Raw genomic sequence first — 21,819 nt, forward strand, 5'->3', positions numbered from 1 at the left:
AGGTGGTCGTTTACACAATTTAAATATTTGGGATGCATGGTTAACGAAACGTGGGATCCAGATCAGGAGATCAAATGCAGGATCGAACAAGCAAGATCTACTTTTCTGAGATTGCGAAGATTTCTCACTGATAAGAACTTGAACTTCGGCCTTAGATACAGAATGGTGAAGTGCTATGTCTGGTCCGTTTTGTTATATGGTGTGGAAGCATGGACACTGAAGGTAGCAACAATAAACCGAATTGAAGCTTTCGAAATGTGGACCCTACGACGAATGCTAAGAGTGCCCTGAGTCGACCGTGTGAGGAATGAAGACATTCTCAGAAGAGTTGGTCTGGGACAACGTGAACTCTTCGAAATCATCAAGAAAAGGAAAATAGCCTATTTGGGACACATACTACGTGGAGAACGCTATCACTTTCAGCGTCTGATTCTCCAGGGTAAAATAGAGGGGGGCAAAAGGGGAATAGGCCGAAGGAAGCTATCCTGCAGGAACGCCTACGCAGGAATCTGCACGACACCTTAAGAAGAAGAGGTGTTCGTTGAGGAGAGATTTTTCTCGGTCGTAAGTTCTAAGAAACTTTTTCGAGCGTCTTAGACCGTTGATGGATTCCCATTTACGAATGGGATTCCCAGGTAACGGATGGAGTCTTCCAGGTTTTTGAGTTCCACTTTAAGTTGGTTTCCACTTGCGAAGCAGAATGGTTCTGGTCTAGTTAGTGGAGCGTTCACTTTTCTAGCTTATAGATCGCTTTTCATTGCCTTCTATACTTTGGTGGGTTGGCACCCAGAGTAGAAGGATTTATCTTTGCCTAATTTGTTCAGTTTCTCTAGGCATTCTTCGACCAACTTCGAATTGATGGTTACTGAGTTGGTCGCTTTTAATGCTGCTTGACTATCGGATAAGATGGCTATTTCCTGTTTTCAAAATAAAAAAAAATAAGGAAGGACATCAATAAAGTTGACGAGAACGCCAAGGTATTTCAATATGGCTGACTTCAATTCCGGTTTATCATTGGCGTTCTGATTTTTTTTCTGGCAGTACTGAACCCGTAAATTTTGAAACATATTTCTAAGATTTGCAATAGTTTTACTGTAATTCAAATCTTAACACAACGTCATTCCTGACTTATACACTTTACACCACAATCAATTATAAAATCAATATATCAAAGCATACCAAGAAGAACGTCAAATAAAAATGACATAAAGTGTCTTGAATTTATGAACATAAAAATAGAATTTTCAAAAAAACTTCTCCTCAGCCTCAACGAACACCTCAGTGGATTGAAGCTGAGAAACAAAGGCGAATGCAGATTCTGTGGGGAAAATGGGGAAACACCAAAACACCTCATAACTGAGTGCGCCGAGACGACAACCGTTCCTACCATAAACTTTGGTAGGGCCAATGTCGGAGATGGAGAGCTGGCCTATGTGGAGCCGTCTCAGATACTGACTTTTGTCAAAGCCCTGAGACTGTATGATGAGTTATAACTTGTTATAACTCAAGAAAGGGGTCTACACAATAGATATGTACGGTCACGGTGATTAACCCCCCTCCTAAACATTCTACATTCTACTTTATTTTGGTGTATATCCCCCCAATAAATGAATTGAAGTCCATTACAGTAGAAGTAGGTGACACCCCTTCCAAAATAACAATTATACGATGAATATATGAAATTGTAAAATGAAATCTAAATTTTTGTTTTCCGATTTACACAAAGTAACTGCAAAGTGTATGGCGACCTTAGGTATTAAAGGTATTAAACCTGCAGATCATATATCTGCGTTATGTGGCCAGCCATTAACAGTTGTAATTGTAGACGTCGATTGTATATTATCGTTGCAAAACTCGTGCTCGCTAATTCTTTAAAAATACTAGCCGGGTTTTTGTTTTTAAATTGACCCAAATTTCGTTCATTTACCTCTCTCATTTATCTTTTCTTTTATCGTCTAATAGATATACAAATAACCGAAAATTACGGACCACACGATATTTCGCGAGCTGAAATAGAAAAAAATTGTACGAAAGCTTATCTCCGCGGATTCCTTATTATACCGTGTAAGAAGATAAGAGATTGTGCAAATATTTGCTGGGTCTATTTGTTAACTGTTTATTGTTATTTGTTAGAAGTTAGTGTTAAAATATTTTTTTATCCCAAAAACGTTTTCAGTTAACTGGGGCAAAATCATTATAAGTACGCGAAAATATATTCTCACATCAAAAATACCATGCGATCGAAAAAAACGGCGTCAAAGACGGCTGGGGAATGACAGTCCAATAGTATAAACATGGTATACATGGTATAACTAAAAAATAAATAACCTGAAAAGTTCGAAGAAGAAAGTTTAAAGTTTGGCAGCGTCAACTGATCGTGTATATAATTGACGCCAACTTCATAGTTCTTGTGTTTTTAAGGACTCAACACTCAACTGCACAGTTTTGCCTTGAGGAGAAACTGAGTGTGTGTGGCTACTTTAAGCAATATTGTTGTAAAGGGATAATTTTCACTTTTTCTGGGACAAAAATTTGTGTCATAAAAATCTTAAATGCATATCGCGGTTGTCTCATGTTGTTGAGATTTACCTAAAAGAGATCTATTTTACTATGATCTTAATTCTGTATTTTTTATATATCTTTTATTAAATCTAAACAGTATTATTTGCTTGATACCTACTTGTTATTGCGGATATTATTTAAGATAAAGCGCCATACTTACGCTAATTTTACTTAAATTAATCAGATTATTCGATTCGTTTCGGTATTGTTGTTTCCACCCTGTACAACTAGAACAAAACCAGGCGATTATGTTATCGAATCCGCTAATTTTTCATTAGAGTTCGTTAACCCGTCCAAATAGATAACAAATGTTGTAATTGTTTCAATAACAAAGTCGTTTACAAATATTTGAATGGGAGCGTGTTTTTTTTCTTCTAGAAAGTGATCTAATATTTTTTTGGGACAATGAGTTTTGCCAACCACGTGACGACGTACATCCCAATAAAGAAAGAATTTAAATAAAATAGTCCTCTTTTTGTTGAACATACAGTATGTCCCTGGATTGTCTTTAGATACAAGAGAGAAAAAACTTATTTATTAACATTTTGAGAAAGTTTTCTTCATAAAAAAATTAGTTTGTTGTAAAATCATTAATGTTCTAAAATGGTTAATCCTGTTTATATTTTTCCAAATTTCCGTACAGTTTTAGAGAAAATTAAAAAAAAAACATGAAAATATCCTTGTCCTAAAAATGAAAACGCGTTTCATTGGCATATTAGCATATTTTCATGTTTTTTAAAATTTTCCTCTAAAATAGCTTGCAAATAATAGTATGATCGAAAAAAAAACAGCGTCCAGTTGGCTTGAAAATGACGATTGACGAAAGCGATTTTTATTTCGTTGCCATCGCTGACGCCATTTTTTTCGAACACATTGTATTTGAAAGACGGACTAAATCATTTTGTTATTTTATTTTCAATAATAAAAAAAACTACATGTAATTATTATACATAATGTATAAATATACAGGGTGGTGCATCGTCGTTAGAAACACAGGAAATCCCATGGAAATTTTGAATTGTCAAAATATTGGCTTCCCTATTAGTTTTATACTAAGTCGTAAATAGTTTTTTTAAAGATCTGCGTATGCTGAACACATGCAAAATTAGAACTATTTTGAACAAGCCGATTTTAAATAATGTAAGAAAAACTGCATGTATTTTGAAATTAAAACTTAAGAAATAACAATGCAAAACAAAGCAAATGCCAACGTACCTTAATTTGTCATCCTATAATTTTGTCAATTGTATTTTCTAAACATTAGGCTTTTGCCTCATTGGAATCAGTTATAAATTACAAAATGCATTTGAAAATTATAAAATCATGTGTTGACAGCTTAAGGCATGTTGACATTTGACTGGTTTTCCATGGTTACCTGTTCAGTTTTAATCATAGATAAAAGAAAATAATCTACTATTAAGATAGATATGAAACTTAATAGTAAAATCACGGCATATAAATCACACGGCAGGCTAACTCTCTTTGGCGGGAACGCTACGCGCATACCGTCGCGCACACCGCCATTAGGGTTTCCATCAACAGAAAGTAACCAGTGTCGTAGTTTCTTTCATCGACTGCGCACACTTTCGGCTGATTCGAGTCAGTAGCGTACGGATTAATTTATTTTGTTTATTTCCTTGAGTTATATTCTAGTAGTTGTTGTTTTATTTTTGTTTATTGTGTTATATTTGGCTTTCTAGTTTATTTTCGTTTCTTGTGTTATATATTTTTGTTTTTCTGAAACATTTTAAATCGTTAATTTTACGTGCTTTAAAATGCTCATGGTTGTGCAGCAAAAACTGCCCGAGTAGAGACTGCATCCGTACAAGTTTTTCGTTTCCTAGAGATCCGATTAGGTATGTATATACAATGTGATTAATTATTTTAACATATTTTAGTTGTGAAAAAAACAGTAGTATACATATTAGGACATTCAGCTAAATAGGAAGATCTAATTAAAAATCTTAACAAACTTTAATAGTAGTATGATTTAATGTTAAATATTTAGTAAAATAAAATTTAATGTTGTATCTAGATCTAGACATTCAACATTAAATTCAAAAATAATTATATTAATAATTATTAAATAAAATTATAAAAATAAATAAAATGAGTATATCGAAAATAACAATAGATTAGTAACAAGTTAACAATACATTTTTAGGGCAAGAACATGGGCAATTGCATCTAATAGAGAAGACTTGGTTGAAAATATAAATAAGGCCCAGAAAAGGTACAGGTTGTGTTCTGTTCACTTTGAATTTAAAATGTTTACCAATTCACTTTGTAACCGTATAAAATACAATGCGGTACCTACTTTGTTTCCTGCCATGAAAAAAATAGAAGTTTCTCAAAAAAATTGTGGATTTATTAATTTGTGAAATTTGAATATTAATAAAATTTGCTACGCCCCTTGATGGGCATAATTTGTACGTAGCCTCTTTATATTGTTCAATAAATATTTTATTGGTATTTTTTTAATTCTTGTTTGTAACTCCTGGCATGTTTTTGTTAGTTGCATGTTTTTTAATTTTAATTGTCTATTCTCTACAGTGAAATATTTAATTGATTTTTTCATTTTTACTTTTCGAGAAGTATGCGCGGTTAACGATCCATTTGTTTGGACAAAAGTATTGTAAATAAAATTCAGTTGCAGTCAATTACAGTATTTTTTTAATACGACCCTGTCATATTTTCTGAGAAATTTTTTAATACGTTTTAATCCGGCCCTGACTAGGAAACCATAATGGCGCCGAAAAGGTCAAATTTTATAGAAATTTTAAACAATGGAATCTGAGTAGAGTTGGCGTGCCGATTGTTTTATGTGCCGTGGTAAAATTTTGGGTCAAAGCGCCCCTCCGTGTTCTTAGTAGGGACTACGTTTAACCCAGCGCCTTCGCCTTTTCTGCTGTAAATGTTTTTTATGTTTATATTTGAATTCAAAGGATTTATTTTTAAAGTAACTTTAATAAAACATAAGAATATATCACCGACAAAATTTATTTCTTTGGTGAGCAACTTAGTTTATTTATCAAATTAGAAAATCTATAACTAAGGAATAGCTTTATTTATTTTTATTTTCTTATTTTTCAGGAACTTTAGTTTTATTTTTTTACTTACATTGTACTTTTTCTTTTGATAAATAAACTTTACTTTACTTTACTTTATATATTTTACAATTAATTTTTTTCTTTATTTTACAGAGTTTCATGTAAATGATTGTAAGTCGACTGGCTGTCTAATAAATAGACCGAGATTTATAGATTTTAAAGCGAACGAAAAAAAAATCAAACGAATACATACCATATATTTTTCTTTTATCTAAGATACATACCTTATCGACTTTTGGAAACACTTGCATTTTTGCAGTTTTGTTAGTTTCTTTGCAAGGTGCAACACAACAAGAAAACACCATTTTTACAGTTAATAAATAATAAAACTATTTCTGACTATGATCTTTAAAATTTAGATAGAGAATTAAAAAACAAACCAGTATTTGCAGACCCAGGCCCAAATTCAATAAAAATCAAAATTTTTCATGCGAAAATCAGGCTTTTTTCACTGAAAAGGTATTTTTTGATTTATCAGCAGTCAATGTCAAGTTGACAATATGCAGGGTGTTATCGAATTAGTCTAAAAAAAATTATGGTGTGATTCCTCATGTGTTCTTAAAACAATTTTTATATAACCATTGGGTTTAAAGTACTTCCTTTCTGATCTACAGGGTGTTAAAAATTAAAAAAAAGATTTGTTTGCTTAACATAAATGGTACACCACTGCTTTTTTAAAGACAATATATTTTTTTCTTGACTGGCTATCCTTTTTCAACAAAATTGATCTTTTGAGTTTTTCTTGTTCATCAAACGGTTGTCGAGAAAAAAATAAATATATTTATTAAGAGCCCGCCTTAATTCGTTTTCTAACGATTTTTTATTTTTTAGATTAATTAGGAAACACCCTGTATATGCACATCACAGGCAACCAAATAAACTAGTAACCTCTAAAAATTATTTTTCCTACCACTAGCGACATACCGTGTTTTTAGTATGTACTAAATTGTTTTATCAAAATTTCACCATATAAGTTTCCAGGCAATGGTTTTAATTTAGAAATTGATGAAGTTTTTCTTAAATTACTTAAAGTCGGGCATGTCCAAAATTGTTCAAATTTGGTATGTATATTAATATTCAGCATAGGCAGGCCTTTAACAAAACTGTTTACGACTTATATGTGAAGTTAATGGGGAGCCAATATTTCTTCTTCTTCTCTACGTGCCGTCTCTTTCGTGGAGGTTGGCGATCACATTGGCAAAATCTTCTCGATTCTCGGCTTTCCTTATGAGCTCTTCAAAAGTTAGGTGAGTCCAGTTTCTGATGTTTCTCTATTAAGATAGTTTCTTCCTGCCGAGACCTCTTTTTCCTTCAGTTTTACCCTTAACTATTAATTGTAAGACGTGGTATTTTTCATTTCTCAATATCTGCCATAAGTATGATGTTTTTCTTATTTTTATTATATTGAGCAATTCTCTTTCTCTGCCTATTCTGTTGTAGACTTCGGTATTTGTGATATGGGCTGTCCATGTAATTTTAAGCATTCTTCGATATATCCATGTTTCGAACGATTCGAGGCGATTCATCTCTTGAACTTTCAGTATCCATGTTTCTGCTCCGTATAATAGGATTGACCAAACATAACACTTGACGAGCCTAGTTCTCAACTCAAGGTCCAATCTGGGGTTCTGGAAGACGTTCTTCATTTTTAAAAATGCATTTCTCGCTTGTTCTATTCTGGTTTTTATTTCCACGTCGTTGTTCAAGGTGTTAACTATCCAGGACCCCAAATATTTGAACTTGTAGACTCGTTCTAAGGTATTGCCCTCTATCTTAATAGGAATTGGTACATTTTGGTTCTTTCCAAATACCATGACTTTAGTTTTAGAGGAATTGATCTTCATCCCGTATTTCTTACAGGAGCCTTCAAGTCGTTCCACTAAACTCTAGAGACCAGTATCAGAGTCGGCAATAAGAACTGTGTCATCGGCAAATCTAATCTTGATAATGACTTCGCCGTTGACTTTAATACCGCAATCTGTTGAAGAGAAAGCTTCCCGAAAAATCTCCTCAGAATAAACATTAAATAACGAAGGAGACAGCACACATCCCTGTTTTACTTCTCTCTGTATATCGACTAGACAATATTTGGACAGTTCAAAATTTGCATGCGATTTTCTGTTTCCAACGACGATGCACCACCCGGTATAATATGTATTGTAGAATTTACACAATGTATTACAAAACTTGTTCTTTAAACCAAATTATGTTCCATATTTCCATATATTAAATGAGGTTTAGCTTGGTTTAGCAATAATTTTCTTACTTCTAGATCTCACTCTGTATACAACTGAGGGATTAGAAATCTAAAAAAAAAGTCTGACGTATCGCAGTCCTTGAATGTTGACCCAAATATTGTTCATTCACCTCTGCCGGCAGATAAAGCCAATTTTATCATTTAATATTGCTCTCGTATCTGTACATAACACAAAAAATCTTCGAAGTCACATTTTGCGCTGCCAAATTTTGCAGTCACTATTCACGAGATATCTGATTCTCTCTGCTTCTGCAGGAAAAAATCCTTTTTTTAATTTTTGCTAAACATATCGCTTGATAGTTTGTAGAAACCTCGCGTATCTCGTTAATGGTTTCGTATTTTGCAAAATTAAAAGGGCAACCACGCTTGCCTTGGTCACGTGGGGATAACAAAGCGCCGCGACGGCAGGTGCGACGCGGGAAGGCGCGCGTCGGTACGCCTACGTGCTTTCATCCCTCGGGAAAGTCCTTCGGCGGCGAAGACAAGTTCGCTTCAGTGTTTCAAAGTTATTCAAACTTTAATAAAGCGCATCTCCGGAACCGGTTCGTGAGAATAAATTCTCTGATCTGTGGGGAGTTTTCACAATAATCTAAATCGAAGATGCCCTTGCTTCGGCCACCGAAAATTAAGATTTTTCCGCCAGGTAATTTTTTTTATTTATTTTTTCAATATTATGTTATTATATACACGGATATAATGAAGTAGATTAATATAAAGAATAATAATATGTTAGATAAAAATTACTTCAGATGGGGATAGAAAAATTTGGCTAAAATATTTTCAAGTTGCAATACTTCCGGTTACACTGGAAGTAAACGTCAAATTCGTTATTTCAAAACGACTTTGGAGCAAACTAAATATTTTTTAGATTTCTAAAATTATGTGCCTTTAAAAAATGGCTTCTTTGGCCATACCTATCTCTTCTGTGGACTGGGGAGAATTATCTGAATATTCAAATCGAAGATGCCTAGCTAGATAAGACTTTTTATACAGGGTCGTATATGTATTGAAACGGTCGATTATTGGGTAAAATATACGAGGCGCTGCAAAAAGTTAAACATAAAAGTTATAGGGTTTTTAAATGCCTATTGACGAGTAATAAATTTAAGTATACAGGGTCAGTCATAAAGTCGTGAGACTTCAAAGTTTCATTTTTTTTAAATGGAACCCCCTGTATATTATTGCGGATTTCAATTCTTCTTTCAATTCTAAGCAAAAACAGAGATACACACAATGTACCTCAAACCAACCGATTCCGAGTCATTGACTTCTGAAAATATCACTTAAACAATTCGATTTAATTAATTTCGATGTGTTCGGTTTCATTTAACGATGCCATTCTGCGGAAACTGTGATACTTAAAAATATTTAGCATTAGTTTTCAAGTTACCATTTATAGATTTATAAAATGAGGTTATATCAAGTCATGAAATTACAATTTTTCGTTTAACATGTCAAAACCAAAACTCGATATCTCGGAAAGGTTGCATTTAGGTACATTATGTGTTTTACAATTTTTACTTTAAATTGAAGGGGGAATTGAAATACCCAATAATATATAGGGGGTGCCATTTAAAAAAAATAATTTTTGAGGTGCCACGACTTAATGACTTACCCTGTATACTTAGATTTATTACAAGATGTTAGGCATTTAAAAACCCTATAACTTTTGTATTTAACTTTTTGCCGGACCTCGTATACTTTGTCCATTAATCGATCGTTTCCATTTCCATACATATCAGCGACCCTGTATATTTTATTTAAAAACGATAATATTGTAACCAGGGTTATAAATGTTACAAATGAGCCAATGGTCTAAGTTTGAAGCTTTGAAAATTCGAGTGAACATACATGGAACATACTTTCCTGATATCGCTAACTTGGCTATTTTACTATTTCATTTTTAAATTTTTACCATCTACTTAATACTACTTAGTTATGTAATTACGCTATTGTTTACTTATTTATCTTAGTATCAGAGAAATATAATAATTAGAACACCATGTATAATAATGCTTTAATTTTTTTCATAAATAGTTTTACACAAGAAACGATTTTTATATTAAAAAATGATTTTAAGCAATATGAAAATATACTAAAATGATTTAATATCTCCCTGTATATTTATTTCAACCAAAACGAGGATTTTGAACAAAATTAAATTGGTAAAGCTGGTGTCGCCATCTGACGTAACTTTGCGCAGTTGCGGCGTTCGCGCTTGCACATGTAGATGGCGCGTCGATCTAATTTCTCAGTGGTTTCACGACGACCTTCGACAACGTCGTAATCGATAGTAGTCGGTCCACGCGTTAGCGAAAATCCCGCCAATAAACTTATTTGAAGTGGAATGAATGAATGAATGGAACATGGAACAAGAAATGGTACTGTTGTGGTCAGAACAAGCAAATTTAAGTTTAGAATTTTAAAAATTATGTAATTTTTTATTATTATGTGGAGGACCTATTATACAGAGTGTCGTGTCTCCTTGATGTGATTCGAATGATACAGGGTGGTCCGAATTGTTTTCGGAAAACTTTGGCAGCATATTCTGCCGAAGGAATATTCAATCAAGGAGTATAGAAATTTGCGATCATACGGTATTTTCATCATCATCATTTTCAGCTTATTCAACCATTTCCAATTATGGTGTCGCCTCCCTCACATAATTAGATACTCTCTTTGTTGTTGGACCTACTGTTGATGTTTGTGGTCCATCTGTTGTCCGTCCTTTTTGCGAGATATCCTGCCCATTACCACTTGAGGGATTTGATTCTGTGGATGACATTTATTACCCGGGTCTTTTGTCGTATCCACTCTATAATTTTACGGTCTTTCCTGGATATTCCCAGCATATTTCATTCCATTGAGCGTTGTCCCAACCTATCCCTGCTAATTTTCTAATATCATGGTCCTACTTCAGGGTTTGGTCTTCTTCTAAGTCTCTTAATTCCTCGTGGGTACCATGCTGTAATTTTTGTGGTCCATCTGTTATTCGTCCTTCTTGCCAGGTGTCCTGCCCATTGGCACTTGAGGGATTTGACTCTATGGATGACATCTTGTAACAGTGAAATTTCCTCGCAACGACCTCTGTGTGCTAGCTCATAAAATATCACAAATAGCTATTATTTTTGCATCATGTTTACCTTAATTTTATTGTTAAATATTATTTTATTTAAATTTTACCATTATGCAACCCGATATACACCGCGCTATAGAGCAACAGAATATTGTTATGATTACCTGGGTCTTTTGTCGTATCCACTCTATTCTTTTACGGTCTCTCTTGGTTATTCCCAGCATAATTTCGATCCAGTGGGCGTTGTGCAACCAGCAGTTTCCTTATGATGTCCGTTTTAAGTGTCCAAGTTTCGCATGCATAGGTCATGACCTTGTATATAGTACGAATATGATTGATTTTATTATTAGAATGTCTTTCCTTTTCACTAATTCGTTGTACATTACTTCATTTTAAGACCCGATTATTGCTGGCTGTATTTAGTTCATTAATTTGAGATTGTAGTTCTTCAGGACTCTTGGAAATTAAGGACTATGTCATCAGCGAATCTTAGATGGTTATGATATTCTCCATCTATTTTTAATCCTTTGTTGGTCCAGTCCAGTTGACGGAAGATTTCTTCTAATGTTGCTGTAAACAGTTTTGGGGATATCGCGTCTCCCTGTCGTACTCACTTTGCTTAGGAAGTCTGGGGTTGTTTGATATCATGATCATTACTTTTGTTTTGGCTCTTTGTATATATTAGCGAGAGTTTCTATATAAGGCCTGCCAATACCTTATTTCGATAGGGCTTCTATTATTGCCTTAGGATATATCGAGTCGAAATCCTTCTCAAAGTCTATACATACATACACACATACTGCCATTACTCGCTGACGAGTATTCGACACGCATCAAAAGATGGTCACGCAAGGCGTTTTCTTTCATGAGCTTTTCTGTGACTGAAAAGCCCGTAACGTGATGTTATCTGTCTACCGCACTCCGGACATTCAAAAATCTCATTGCTTTGTTGCCTCTTTACTTTTTGGTCTATAGGCTACTATAGACGGTTGATAGTTTCTCTTAATGTATGCATGTGATCAATCGTACTAAAGCCGCTTCAAAAGTCTGCTTGTTCTCGTGGTTGTGCAGCGTTTAGGGTGTTTTGTATTCTGTTATTTATTATTTTTGTGAATATCTTTTGTATCTTGTATGTTACTGGTAGTAGACTTATTGGTCTATAATTTCTGATATCTTCTTTGCTGCCTTTCTTAGGAATTACAATTATGTTGGCGCTATTCAAGTCTTGTGGTATATATTTTCTCCTTAGACCGCTGGTGTATATATTTGCTAGGAAGTTCTCCTACCAGCGTATTTCAGCTGTTATTCCATCGATTCCTGCTGCTTTTCCATATTCCACATTTTTTTATATCTTGAAGCTTTTCTATTTCTCCCATATGAGAACTTCTGGGGCGTCGTCTTAAGGTATCATATATGTTTTCTGGAGCGTTATATAAGTCGCTGTAGGACCTTGTTACCAGGCTTATTATTTCGTTTTTGTCTGTTATTCTGATATTGTTGTCTGTTAATGCGATTAGCTGCTTCTTTCCCATCATGAGCGATTTCTTAGCGTTCTTACAGCTTTTTCTATTTTCGATTGCAGTTTGTACAAGTTTTTCATTGTAGTCTTTCATTGTCATACGGTAATAAAAGAGATAAAATCAACAAAGACATAGTTAGTTCTCTATTTCAAAAACAAAGCCGATAGATAAGCTCGTCGTTAGAAACACGTGTCGCCCTTTTAGCTGCTCCATACAATTCAAAAACACGTACACACATAATATACCTAGTACGTTGATGGCGCTGTGTTAATTGAGGTCAGTCACACCATTGCGCGGCCCTCGACCCTATTCGCGGTTATAGACCTCGCCTCATCGCGATGTTCTAGCGTTTTCTGCCTTATCGGCCTGTACGGGGGCAAAATGCCAGGAAAAAGGACACGAATCAGCTATTTTCGAGGGTGTTCCTGTTTCGAGTCCCCCGTCAATTATGAGACCTCTTTTACTACGTCAGCTTAAAAGAGATAATTGAGAATCGACGGAAATTTACTAGTTTATGTGGATTTATTTCGTGGTTTGAATTTAGCGTGCAATGTAATGTCAAATTTTAGAGTTGTTGATATATTTTTTGAATGGGATACGCTATACAGGGTGAGTTTTAAATAAGTGCAAATGTTTTCAGGGCTGGTAGATCTCGATAAAAGAAACATATTTTCTCTTTACCTTTTTCAGTCCAAAATAACGGAGTTATATTTCTTTGAAATTTTCCAAAAAAAAATTATTTTTTGCTTAAATGTTGAGAACCACTGGTTCTTTTCTGGATTTTCTTTCTTGTAAATTTAATCTACTACCTGTGTTGCCATATTATCAATATTATCAAGAAGTTATGTTTTTTAACTTAAAAACTAAAAAAATCAATTTTTTTTAAAGAATTACATATTTTCAGTTTTTTTTTGCGAAAACCATCACATAATCGTGTTTCTGAGGTCGAATAATAATAGGCACACTTAAAAATATTTGCACTTATTTAACTGCAAATTAGAGGTGAACTTTGTTTGACTTACTTTACTTCTGTTGATGGCTTCATGGTTGCCGAAACGCGCGTTCCGTACAAAAGTAAACAGTATTTTGGTGTATTGTGGTGAATTAGTGCTTTATTTTGTTGTTCTAACACCGAAGATTCCAACACCCAAGTGTAATCCACCTTGATATTCATGTATGATTGTTTTCTAGTGATTTTGAAATAAGCACTGTAGTTGATGTATTTTTTTTTGAAAACCGTTCGATACACAAGAAAAATTTAAGATGTCAATCTTGTTCAAAAAGGAGAAAAAAAAATATTTTTTGGAAAAAAGCAGTGGCGTACTATTTATTTTAATTAAATAATCCTGGGGTATGTGCGTTCGGACGCCACTGGTTCAAGTAGAAAAACAACAGTTAATGGAAATGAACACACTTTATACCTGTAAACTACTTACCAAAATTGAAGAAAATATCTAAAATACCTAGTTTAAAATAGATCAAAAAGGAAGTACTTTAGATCCCATGTTTATATGAACTTTTTTTTTAAATACATGGGGAATCACACCCTGAAATTTTTTAGACAACTTAATTTTTTTCCAAAATTAAAAGATATTAAACTTTTTTTCTCAAAAAAAACTCATAAACGTGTTTTTGCGGCTGAAATAGGCTAAAATATTTGTCTTAAGTAAGGTTCCGAAGTTAAGAATACCAATAAAAAAAATTGGCGCCGGGAGGCACGTACAGCTGCCCATTCTTGATATTTTTTTATTTCAAAAACTGCGACTTTGACTGATTTTGATGTTATTATAAATTTTGTTGCAAATATTATTCCTAATCTTAAATTGAAAACCGCGTTTCGCTAGCTCCTGTAATTTTAGAATAATTACGATTTTTTAAAATTTTTGACCCCCTCCCATACCCCCTTAACAACCCCCCCACCACCACCAAAAACTAATGGTCAGATTCTCGGGTGCCACAGTATTTTTGTGCCAAATTTAGTTAAAATCGGTTTAGCGGTTTTTGATTTATCGTGTTACAGACGGACAGACAGACAGACGGACAGACAGACAAACACAATGAAAATATTTTGTATTTAGGTCATTGATGACCCAAATAACTCATTTTGAGTGAAATTAATAAAACTTTTTTTGCCGATCTTAATAGCCTGTTGGTATGGTCGGCTAATAAAGAAAATCCAGACCCATTCGAGTTTATTTTTCCCACAGTCATAATGTCACAATACCTTTCAGACTCAAATATTACCTTACTTGACTCAAATATTTTCACTTTCCCTCCCAGAATGCTATTCATACATCCAGGACCCTTCTGCAGCGTTGCAAAAGCAGCCACAGAATATAAATCTCTAGATTGGTGTAGAAATTCACCAGGGCGGAAACAGGCGAAAAAGTTTATACCTAATATAGAATATTCGTCAAAATTCACTCCAGAGCTGATAAGCAAACACGGAAAAACAGTGAAAGCTGTAGTGGGTTTACTAACAAGGCATTGGAATCCGAATGGTAAGCTACTACTAATGGGATTGAGCGATGGATCTATGTGCAGGTTCTGTCAATCTGAAGAAGAAATTACAGAACATATTTTATATCGACAACCTGGCAACTATGCCGTTCTCTGTAATAGGTAATGATAGGCAAAGATTTATATGGAGGGTTCAGTCTCCAAGTTGTTAGACTTTTTGTAACCGAAAGATCAGAAGAGGACCACAATAGATCTGAAAAGGTCGCAATGGATCAGGCCAATAGCCACTTCACGGAATCTAATTTATCTTTCCCAGACTCAATCTCTATATACGCCACTGCTTTATTGAATATATTTTGGTGTACATAACCTCTATGTTTACTCGTTTCTGTGAAGTTTCCACCGTTTCCTTTTAAAGTAAACCAGTCAACACGTTCGTTCGAAATATCGTCTACTTTTTTCTCCTTAACGTCTCTATATATCTTGGCGCTTTTCTAGGAAACGACCTTTCCGACCTCGCGATCGAGGTCAGTCACACCATCGAACGTTCCTCGACCCCATTCGCGGCGAAGCCCGCGACCTCTTTCGGCCGACCGACGACGGCGATGTGCCATTCCGCCGAGTTCGATAACACAATCCTAGACTCGAATAGATAGAACCACCGCGTTGGAACCCGTCTATTGGTTCGTCGAGATGGAAGCCGACGAGATCAGTACGCTCGGTTTAGGTCAATGGCACAATCCAGAACAAACAGAGCCTGTCGAATTACCAGATTTAACGCTCGTACATAAACTCTCTGACATTTTAAAATTGTCTATTATTCTCTAAGTGATATTTTTTAGCGCTTGATTTTTTTTGACACTAGCATAAATGCGGAGGGAAGAGGTATAAGGAGAATTATCTTCGTCTATTGAAAAGTGGTCATCTAAATTTGAAAGCAGCCCCAAAAATTTGGGAAATACTTAAAAAAAGATAGATAAATATGCAATTTCTGAAGGCGCGTGTCGCCACTCTTTTTTGACTAACTTTATTTATAACTGCTAAGTTCAGTTCGATCTTATTGCTTATTAGCGCCATTGTGGTCATTTAGTGAACTCTTATTTTCCTCTTTTAGATGACCACTTTTTCAAACAAAGTCCCATAAGAGATGATTCTCCTTACCTCTCTACCCTCTATACGCCATAGCTTCCTTATTTTAGGGTACGATGCCCATAGATGTTTATACCCCCATGAGTAAAAAAAACTTTTTTGACTCAATGCTTTGAAAGTAAGCATGTTTAATCTTTCCACACCCGTTTACTTTTGAAAATAGAGAAATTTGGTCTGAAACAGAAAAGTGCAAAATGCTTGAAGAATACATATAGTGGTTAGATGCATACCTCAATTAGGAAAATTTAAGAGAAAATTGGCATTTTCGTTTTCCTATATGGGTCTTACCAACTTGAAAAGAAGAATAAGGTTTTACAGTGACGAGTCCGATAATTTGTTTTACCGGACTAGGCTAGGTAAAATGTGATATTTTTCCTTTATATTTTAACCTTGTTAGAATTCGCCCTAACTTCTTTGGGAATCAGATTTCCAGTAAAAATAAGTTAATTTTCCTGTAGAACTCATACTGTAGAAGTTGATTTACCGGACATATAACGTAAATATCTATTATCTAAGTTCTATTATTTACATTTCTCGAGCTATATCCCATATTGCATATTATTGGATCATCCTGTATATACTAATATTATAATCAAAATTTTTTCAGAAATTATTCTTATTCGTTATTATTAGTTATTTAATAATAAGAAATTCATTAGTCGCTCGATTATTTTACAAAATATTAAGTTTATTATTGGAATGGGCAATTTTATTACAGATTCGCTGATTATTTCTGATCTATTTTAGAATTGTTAGATATTAATGATATACCGGGTGGTGCATAGTCGTTGGAAACATTGGTAATCCCATGTAAATTTTGAACTATCCAAATATTGGCTCCCCTGTTATATTTACAGCGAAGTCGTAAATCGGTTTTTTAAAGGTCTGCATATGCTGAATACACGTGCCAAATTTCAACAATTTTGGACGAGCCTATTTTAAATAATTTAAGGAAAAATGCATCTATTTTTAAATTGAAACTGAACAGGTGCAAAACCAAGCAAATGCAAAATCAGGGAGCCAGTGCCAAATCAGACAACAATGCAAAACCAGGCAAATGTCAACATACCGTAAGTTATCAACCTATGATTTTGTAAATCCTATATTGTATTTCCTAAACGTTAGGCTATTGCCTGTTTGTAACAAGTTTTAAATTACAAAAATGCATTCGGACACACCAACTGTTGGTACTGTAACATAGTAGCGTTAACAGCACAACAAATCTGTCTGCACTACTACGTTATAGCAAATAGTATCTACGGTTGTACCCGAATACATGTTTGTAACTTGTTCGAATGAGGCAAGAGCCTAATGTATAGAAAATACAAATTGACTTTCACAAAATCGTAGGTTGACAACTTAAGGTATGTTGGCATTTGCCTGGTTTTGCATTGTTGTCTGCTCAGTTTTAATTTAAAAATATATACAGTTTTTCTTCCATTAGTTAAAATTGGCTTGTCCATAACTGTTCAAATTTGACATGTGTATTCAGCATGCGCAGGTTTTGAAAAAAACTATTTACGACTTGGCTGTAAAATCAACAGAGGAACCAATATTTGGAAGATTCAAAATTTGCATTAGATTTCCTGTTTCCAAATCACCCGGTTTGTATTATTAAACATTATATTATAAACGTTATGGAATCCTTTTCTAATATTTTTTTTTGTTTCAGGTAAATATCACACATTACATGTAGTAATCAATCAGAGAAAGAAGTAAGTAGATAAAATTCCAACTATAATAGACTAACATAACCAGCCGAATTTAAATTAAAGAATTAAAATGATCAGAGATCGAGTAGCGTCGAATTTTCGAAATCTCTCAGTATATAATTTATCCTTCACCTCGACTACCGCAGGATTTTGACCTCGGAAGTGGCAGCAGTTAGAGTCAAAGTCTCGTCACAGAGCCCCGTTAGCGCAACTATGTTTTTAATATCGTTAGTGCTCACTCACATTATAGGAGAGCTTGTTTACAGTCTATTTCGTGAGAGCGGCCGCTTCTAATAAGAAAACTACTTCTAATGATTGAAAAATTCTTCGTAATGGCGTCGTTGAGCTATTCGGTGGAAAAAAAACGAGGACTGAATTGAAGTAGGTGAATGTTTGAGGTATTTCTGAGAAATTTCGAAAATTTAATGGGTGATACAAGTTGATCATTTGAAAAATATCATCAAATGATGAAGATTTTGTGTTTTCGTCAACAAAAATTACGTAGCTGGGTGGAAAAAGTCTTCCAGGTTCTTGAGCTCAGCTTTAAGTTGGTTTCTACTTGGGAAGCACTACGTTTCCTGGTTCTGTTAATGGAAAGTTTGCTCCTTTTCTAGCTAGATCGTTTGCTTTTTCATTGCTTTCTATTCCTTGGTGGCTTGGCACCTAAAGTAGGAGGGCTTTATTTTATATTTATTCATCTTCTCTAGCCGTTCTTTGGCCAACTTCGAATTGATGGTTACTGAGTTGATCGCTTTTAATGACATATTTCTACATTCTGCATGTGCATCTAATCAGTTGCAACAATTAACAAGTCTAGTTTCCAAATTCATTACTGGATTCTCCTATTAAATTAAGAAAGGATGATCTGAGTTTTCCATTCTTTTGTCTATGTCATCATTTGGGGGAATTGAATCGGTTATAGTTTTACTAGTTCTATAATCTAATGGTCGTTTTAAAAATGAATTATTTTGAATACCTTGATCTCTTCCGCGTTTGCTACAATAAAGACCCACACAACGTAATAGATAAGTATTCAAGAGAAGAAAGCATTATAAAAACTGTTCGTCTGGTAGAAACTACAGGAAATATTTGCGAAACAAAAGATGTCTGTTTTGTGGAATTCGAGTTTTCAGTTTGTTTTTGAAACTGAAAACATGTTTCTGTAACAAAACTATTTGTAATTCGGTGTTTAACCATAGTAAATTTTTGTTATTTTTAATGTAAAATTCAATTGAAGTGATTAAAAAGTACTCCCACAATACAAAAGAAAATGCAACGATGTTACAATTAAGGAATAAATAATAAATCAAATTCAATACAAATTTCACTGGTTTGAAATGACGCTTAGAAAATTGTGACGTCACCTATCAGCATTTGACTGAATAGTTGATAGAGGGCGCGAGCCTCTGAAGAATAATATTATGGCGTGTCTAGTTCTCTGCTACCGTATTTACACCATATATCTTAAATCACGTGGGATTATTTTATTGTACCCTCTTTATTAATTTTGTAATGTAGGGTGTTAAAGTTTGTTTTGTGAAGGGCTGTCTAAATAACTCTGAAGGCTCTCCAGAAAAAGTTTTTACACAAAACATCCCCCTTTAGAACTTCATCTGTCATGTTAAGAAATGAAAGTAAATAATAAAGCGCCTCTCGTGTTTGTTCGCACTCTAAAAATTTCAATTAATGCCTGTATATATTTTTAATATATTTTTTAAATTTAAATTTTTTTAATTGTAAAGTAATATATTACATTTAAATGGAATATAACATTACAATTATGCCAATTACAGGATTACAGGCTTGTTTTCTAACATTTTTTAAATAAAACGAATTGTTAAATTTCAATATAATATGTATAATTGTCATAAATACGGAAAAAGTAAAATATAAAATGGACAAACGCTTACTTACATTGCAATAAAACTTCCACTTTTAGTTTTGCAATCCAAACGCAATATTTCTATTTCACAAATAAAAATATCCGATAACACTAAAATCACTGAAACTTCCGCGGCTGACGACGAAAACTGAAAAATATAACGGCACTTTTTGTTTTGAACCTGCATATCAACATTACGCTGTACCATTATGAAAATATCTAATTATAACTTGTAAATTTTAATATTTTAACATGATTTTAACTATTTCTGACAATAACTAACTTTTTGTTATCAAGATGACATTTTAGACGGCAACTGACATATATGTCATAATATTTGAATTTTAAATATGTATGTAATATAATTTAAATTAATATAATGCAACTTTATACTAAGAAAACATTTATACACTCACAAAATACAATAAAGTTTAATAATATAGTTTGAAAACAATGAATATTGAGATAAAATTAAAAAAGTTAAGCGCGACCCCTTGTGTCAAAATTAGATGATTAAATTTTCGCAATTTTTACACCATTTGATGACCGGTGGCGCCTCTAGTGTTTGTTCGGGCGGTTGGTCTTTTACTCCCACTTATGGCCATTAAAGAAACAGTTCTAAAGGGGGATGTTTTGTGGTTTTTATTAGTATAATGACACATGCCAAACCGCTTCGACGCCGGCCACCAGCGTCTCTGGTGGCAAACCGTGACACTTTTGATAGGTGACGTCAGATTGCAAAAGTGTAAATTTGAAATTCTTAATATTGATTATTTATTTTTAAAAAATGGGATGAAATTGAAGTAAAATGAAAAAATACGGGTTTCATAAAATTGTATTAAGATTAATTATTTGCAATAAAAAAACTATGGTTAAACTCCGGATTAAGCCTCCGTATACAAAACAACATTCTCCTTATACAAAATAAACTAGCAGAAAGATTCCAAATACGTTACAAGGGATTGGAAAGGGAATATTGGAATGTGTATTGCAACCCTTATGACAAAATATATCGTCTAAGAGAAAGTCAAAATGACTATGGGTTAAAACCCACAGTCATTTTGACTTTGGGTTTGGGAAAATCAAGCTTAAGTCTTTTAAAAAAAGACTTAAGCTTAATTTTCATGCGTCCGTTGTCCGACGATACGATGATACGATATTAATTTTATTGGTTGAGTAAACTAAAGACTTCGGTTGGTTAGAAATGGTTAACCAATCGAAGCCTTTAAATACAACCAATGAAATTAATATCGTATTAACGTATCGTCGGACAACGGATGCATGAAAATCAAGCTTTACTTGCTTAAAATACCAATATCTCAAAAACTAATAATTATTTTATAATTTGAGATTTTGCTAAAAGACTGTAAAGAGAAAACGAACTTTTCAACGATGTGCTACACAAAGTAGGTTCTTATTAAGAAATAGTTGTGAAAGCTGATATATTTTTTTATTAAAATACTTTATTAAAAAATAGTTGTGGTAGTTACCCTCCAATAGATGAAGGGGGGTAAAGTATAAAGCAGGCATTTTGGTTTTACTCCTCCTTATATATCTCGTTGAAATTAGAGGGGAGGGGATACAGTTTTTATAGTAATGCTCATTTATATTAGTTGGCACTATTTTTTCGAAAAATTTAAAATTTACTATGACAAGGGACTGTTACTTAAAAAAAACTTATTTCCAAATCAAGCTTATTGCAAAAATGTAGGTTCCATTTAAAAATAGAACCATAAAGCTTTCTTTCTAAATAATCTTTCTATTATGTTTTTAAAGCTCGCAAATCCTTTATGGTATTCAGGCTTAAATAAAGAGCCAAGCAGAAATAATCTATTGCTCTGTAACATTCAAGGTTATGGCCGAGGCTTAAAAATTCGTCGAAGATCACTTTCTGTCTTTGTTCTTTCAGAGGAAGCACAGAAACCCATCCGAAAAAAACTTCGCAGCTGTCCTTGAAAGTTATTTAACCTTTCGATAGACCGATGCTCAAAAGACTTTTGTTAAAACCCAAAGAAGTTATGATTATATTAGCCGAACTTGTGTTTATACCAATAATATACTGCATGATTAAAAATAAATATATTGAAAGTT

General features: G+C 33.7%; 1 protein-coding gene across 3 annotated transcripts in view; it reads left to right on the forward strand.

Annotated features, from left to right (window-relative positions):
- LOC115875541 (ecdysone-inducible protein E75) overlaps positions 1 to 21,819 on the forward strand; it is a 324,280-nt gene that overhangs the window by 209,222 nt on the left and 93,239 nt on the right. The window contains exon 1 of one of the 3 annotated variants that reach the window (XM_030891037.1): positions 8,515 to 8,572. The exons of the other annotated variants lie outside the window; for them this stretch is intronic. Within the exon in view, the coding sequence (XP_030746897.1) occupies positions 8,530 to 8,572 (43 nt within the window). The 5' untranslated portion in view covers positions 8,515 to 8,529. Of the gene's footprint in view, positions 1 to 8,514; positions 8,573 to 21,819 lie in introns of those variants that run through there. 3 annotated transcript variants of the gene reach the window in all.

This window comes from Sitophilus oryzae, unplaced genomic scaffold (genome assembly GCF_002938485.1).
Source record: "Sitophilus oryzae breed Bouriz unplaced genomic scaffold, Soryzae_2.0 scaffold_1389_pilon_pilon, whole genome shotgun sequence".
Taxonomy (NCBI): Eukaryota; Metazoa; Arthropoda; class Insecta; order Coleoptera; family Curculionidae; genus Sitophilus; species Sitophilus oryzae.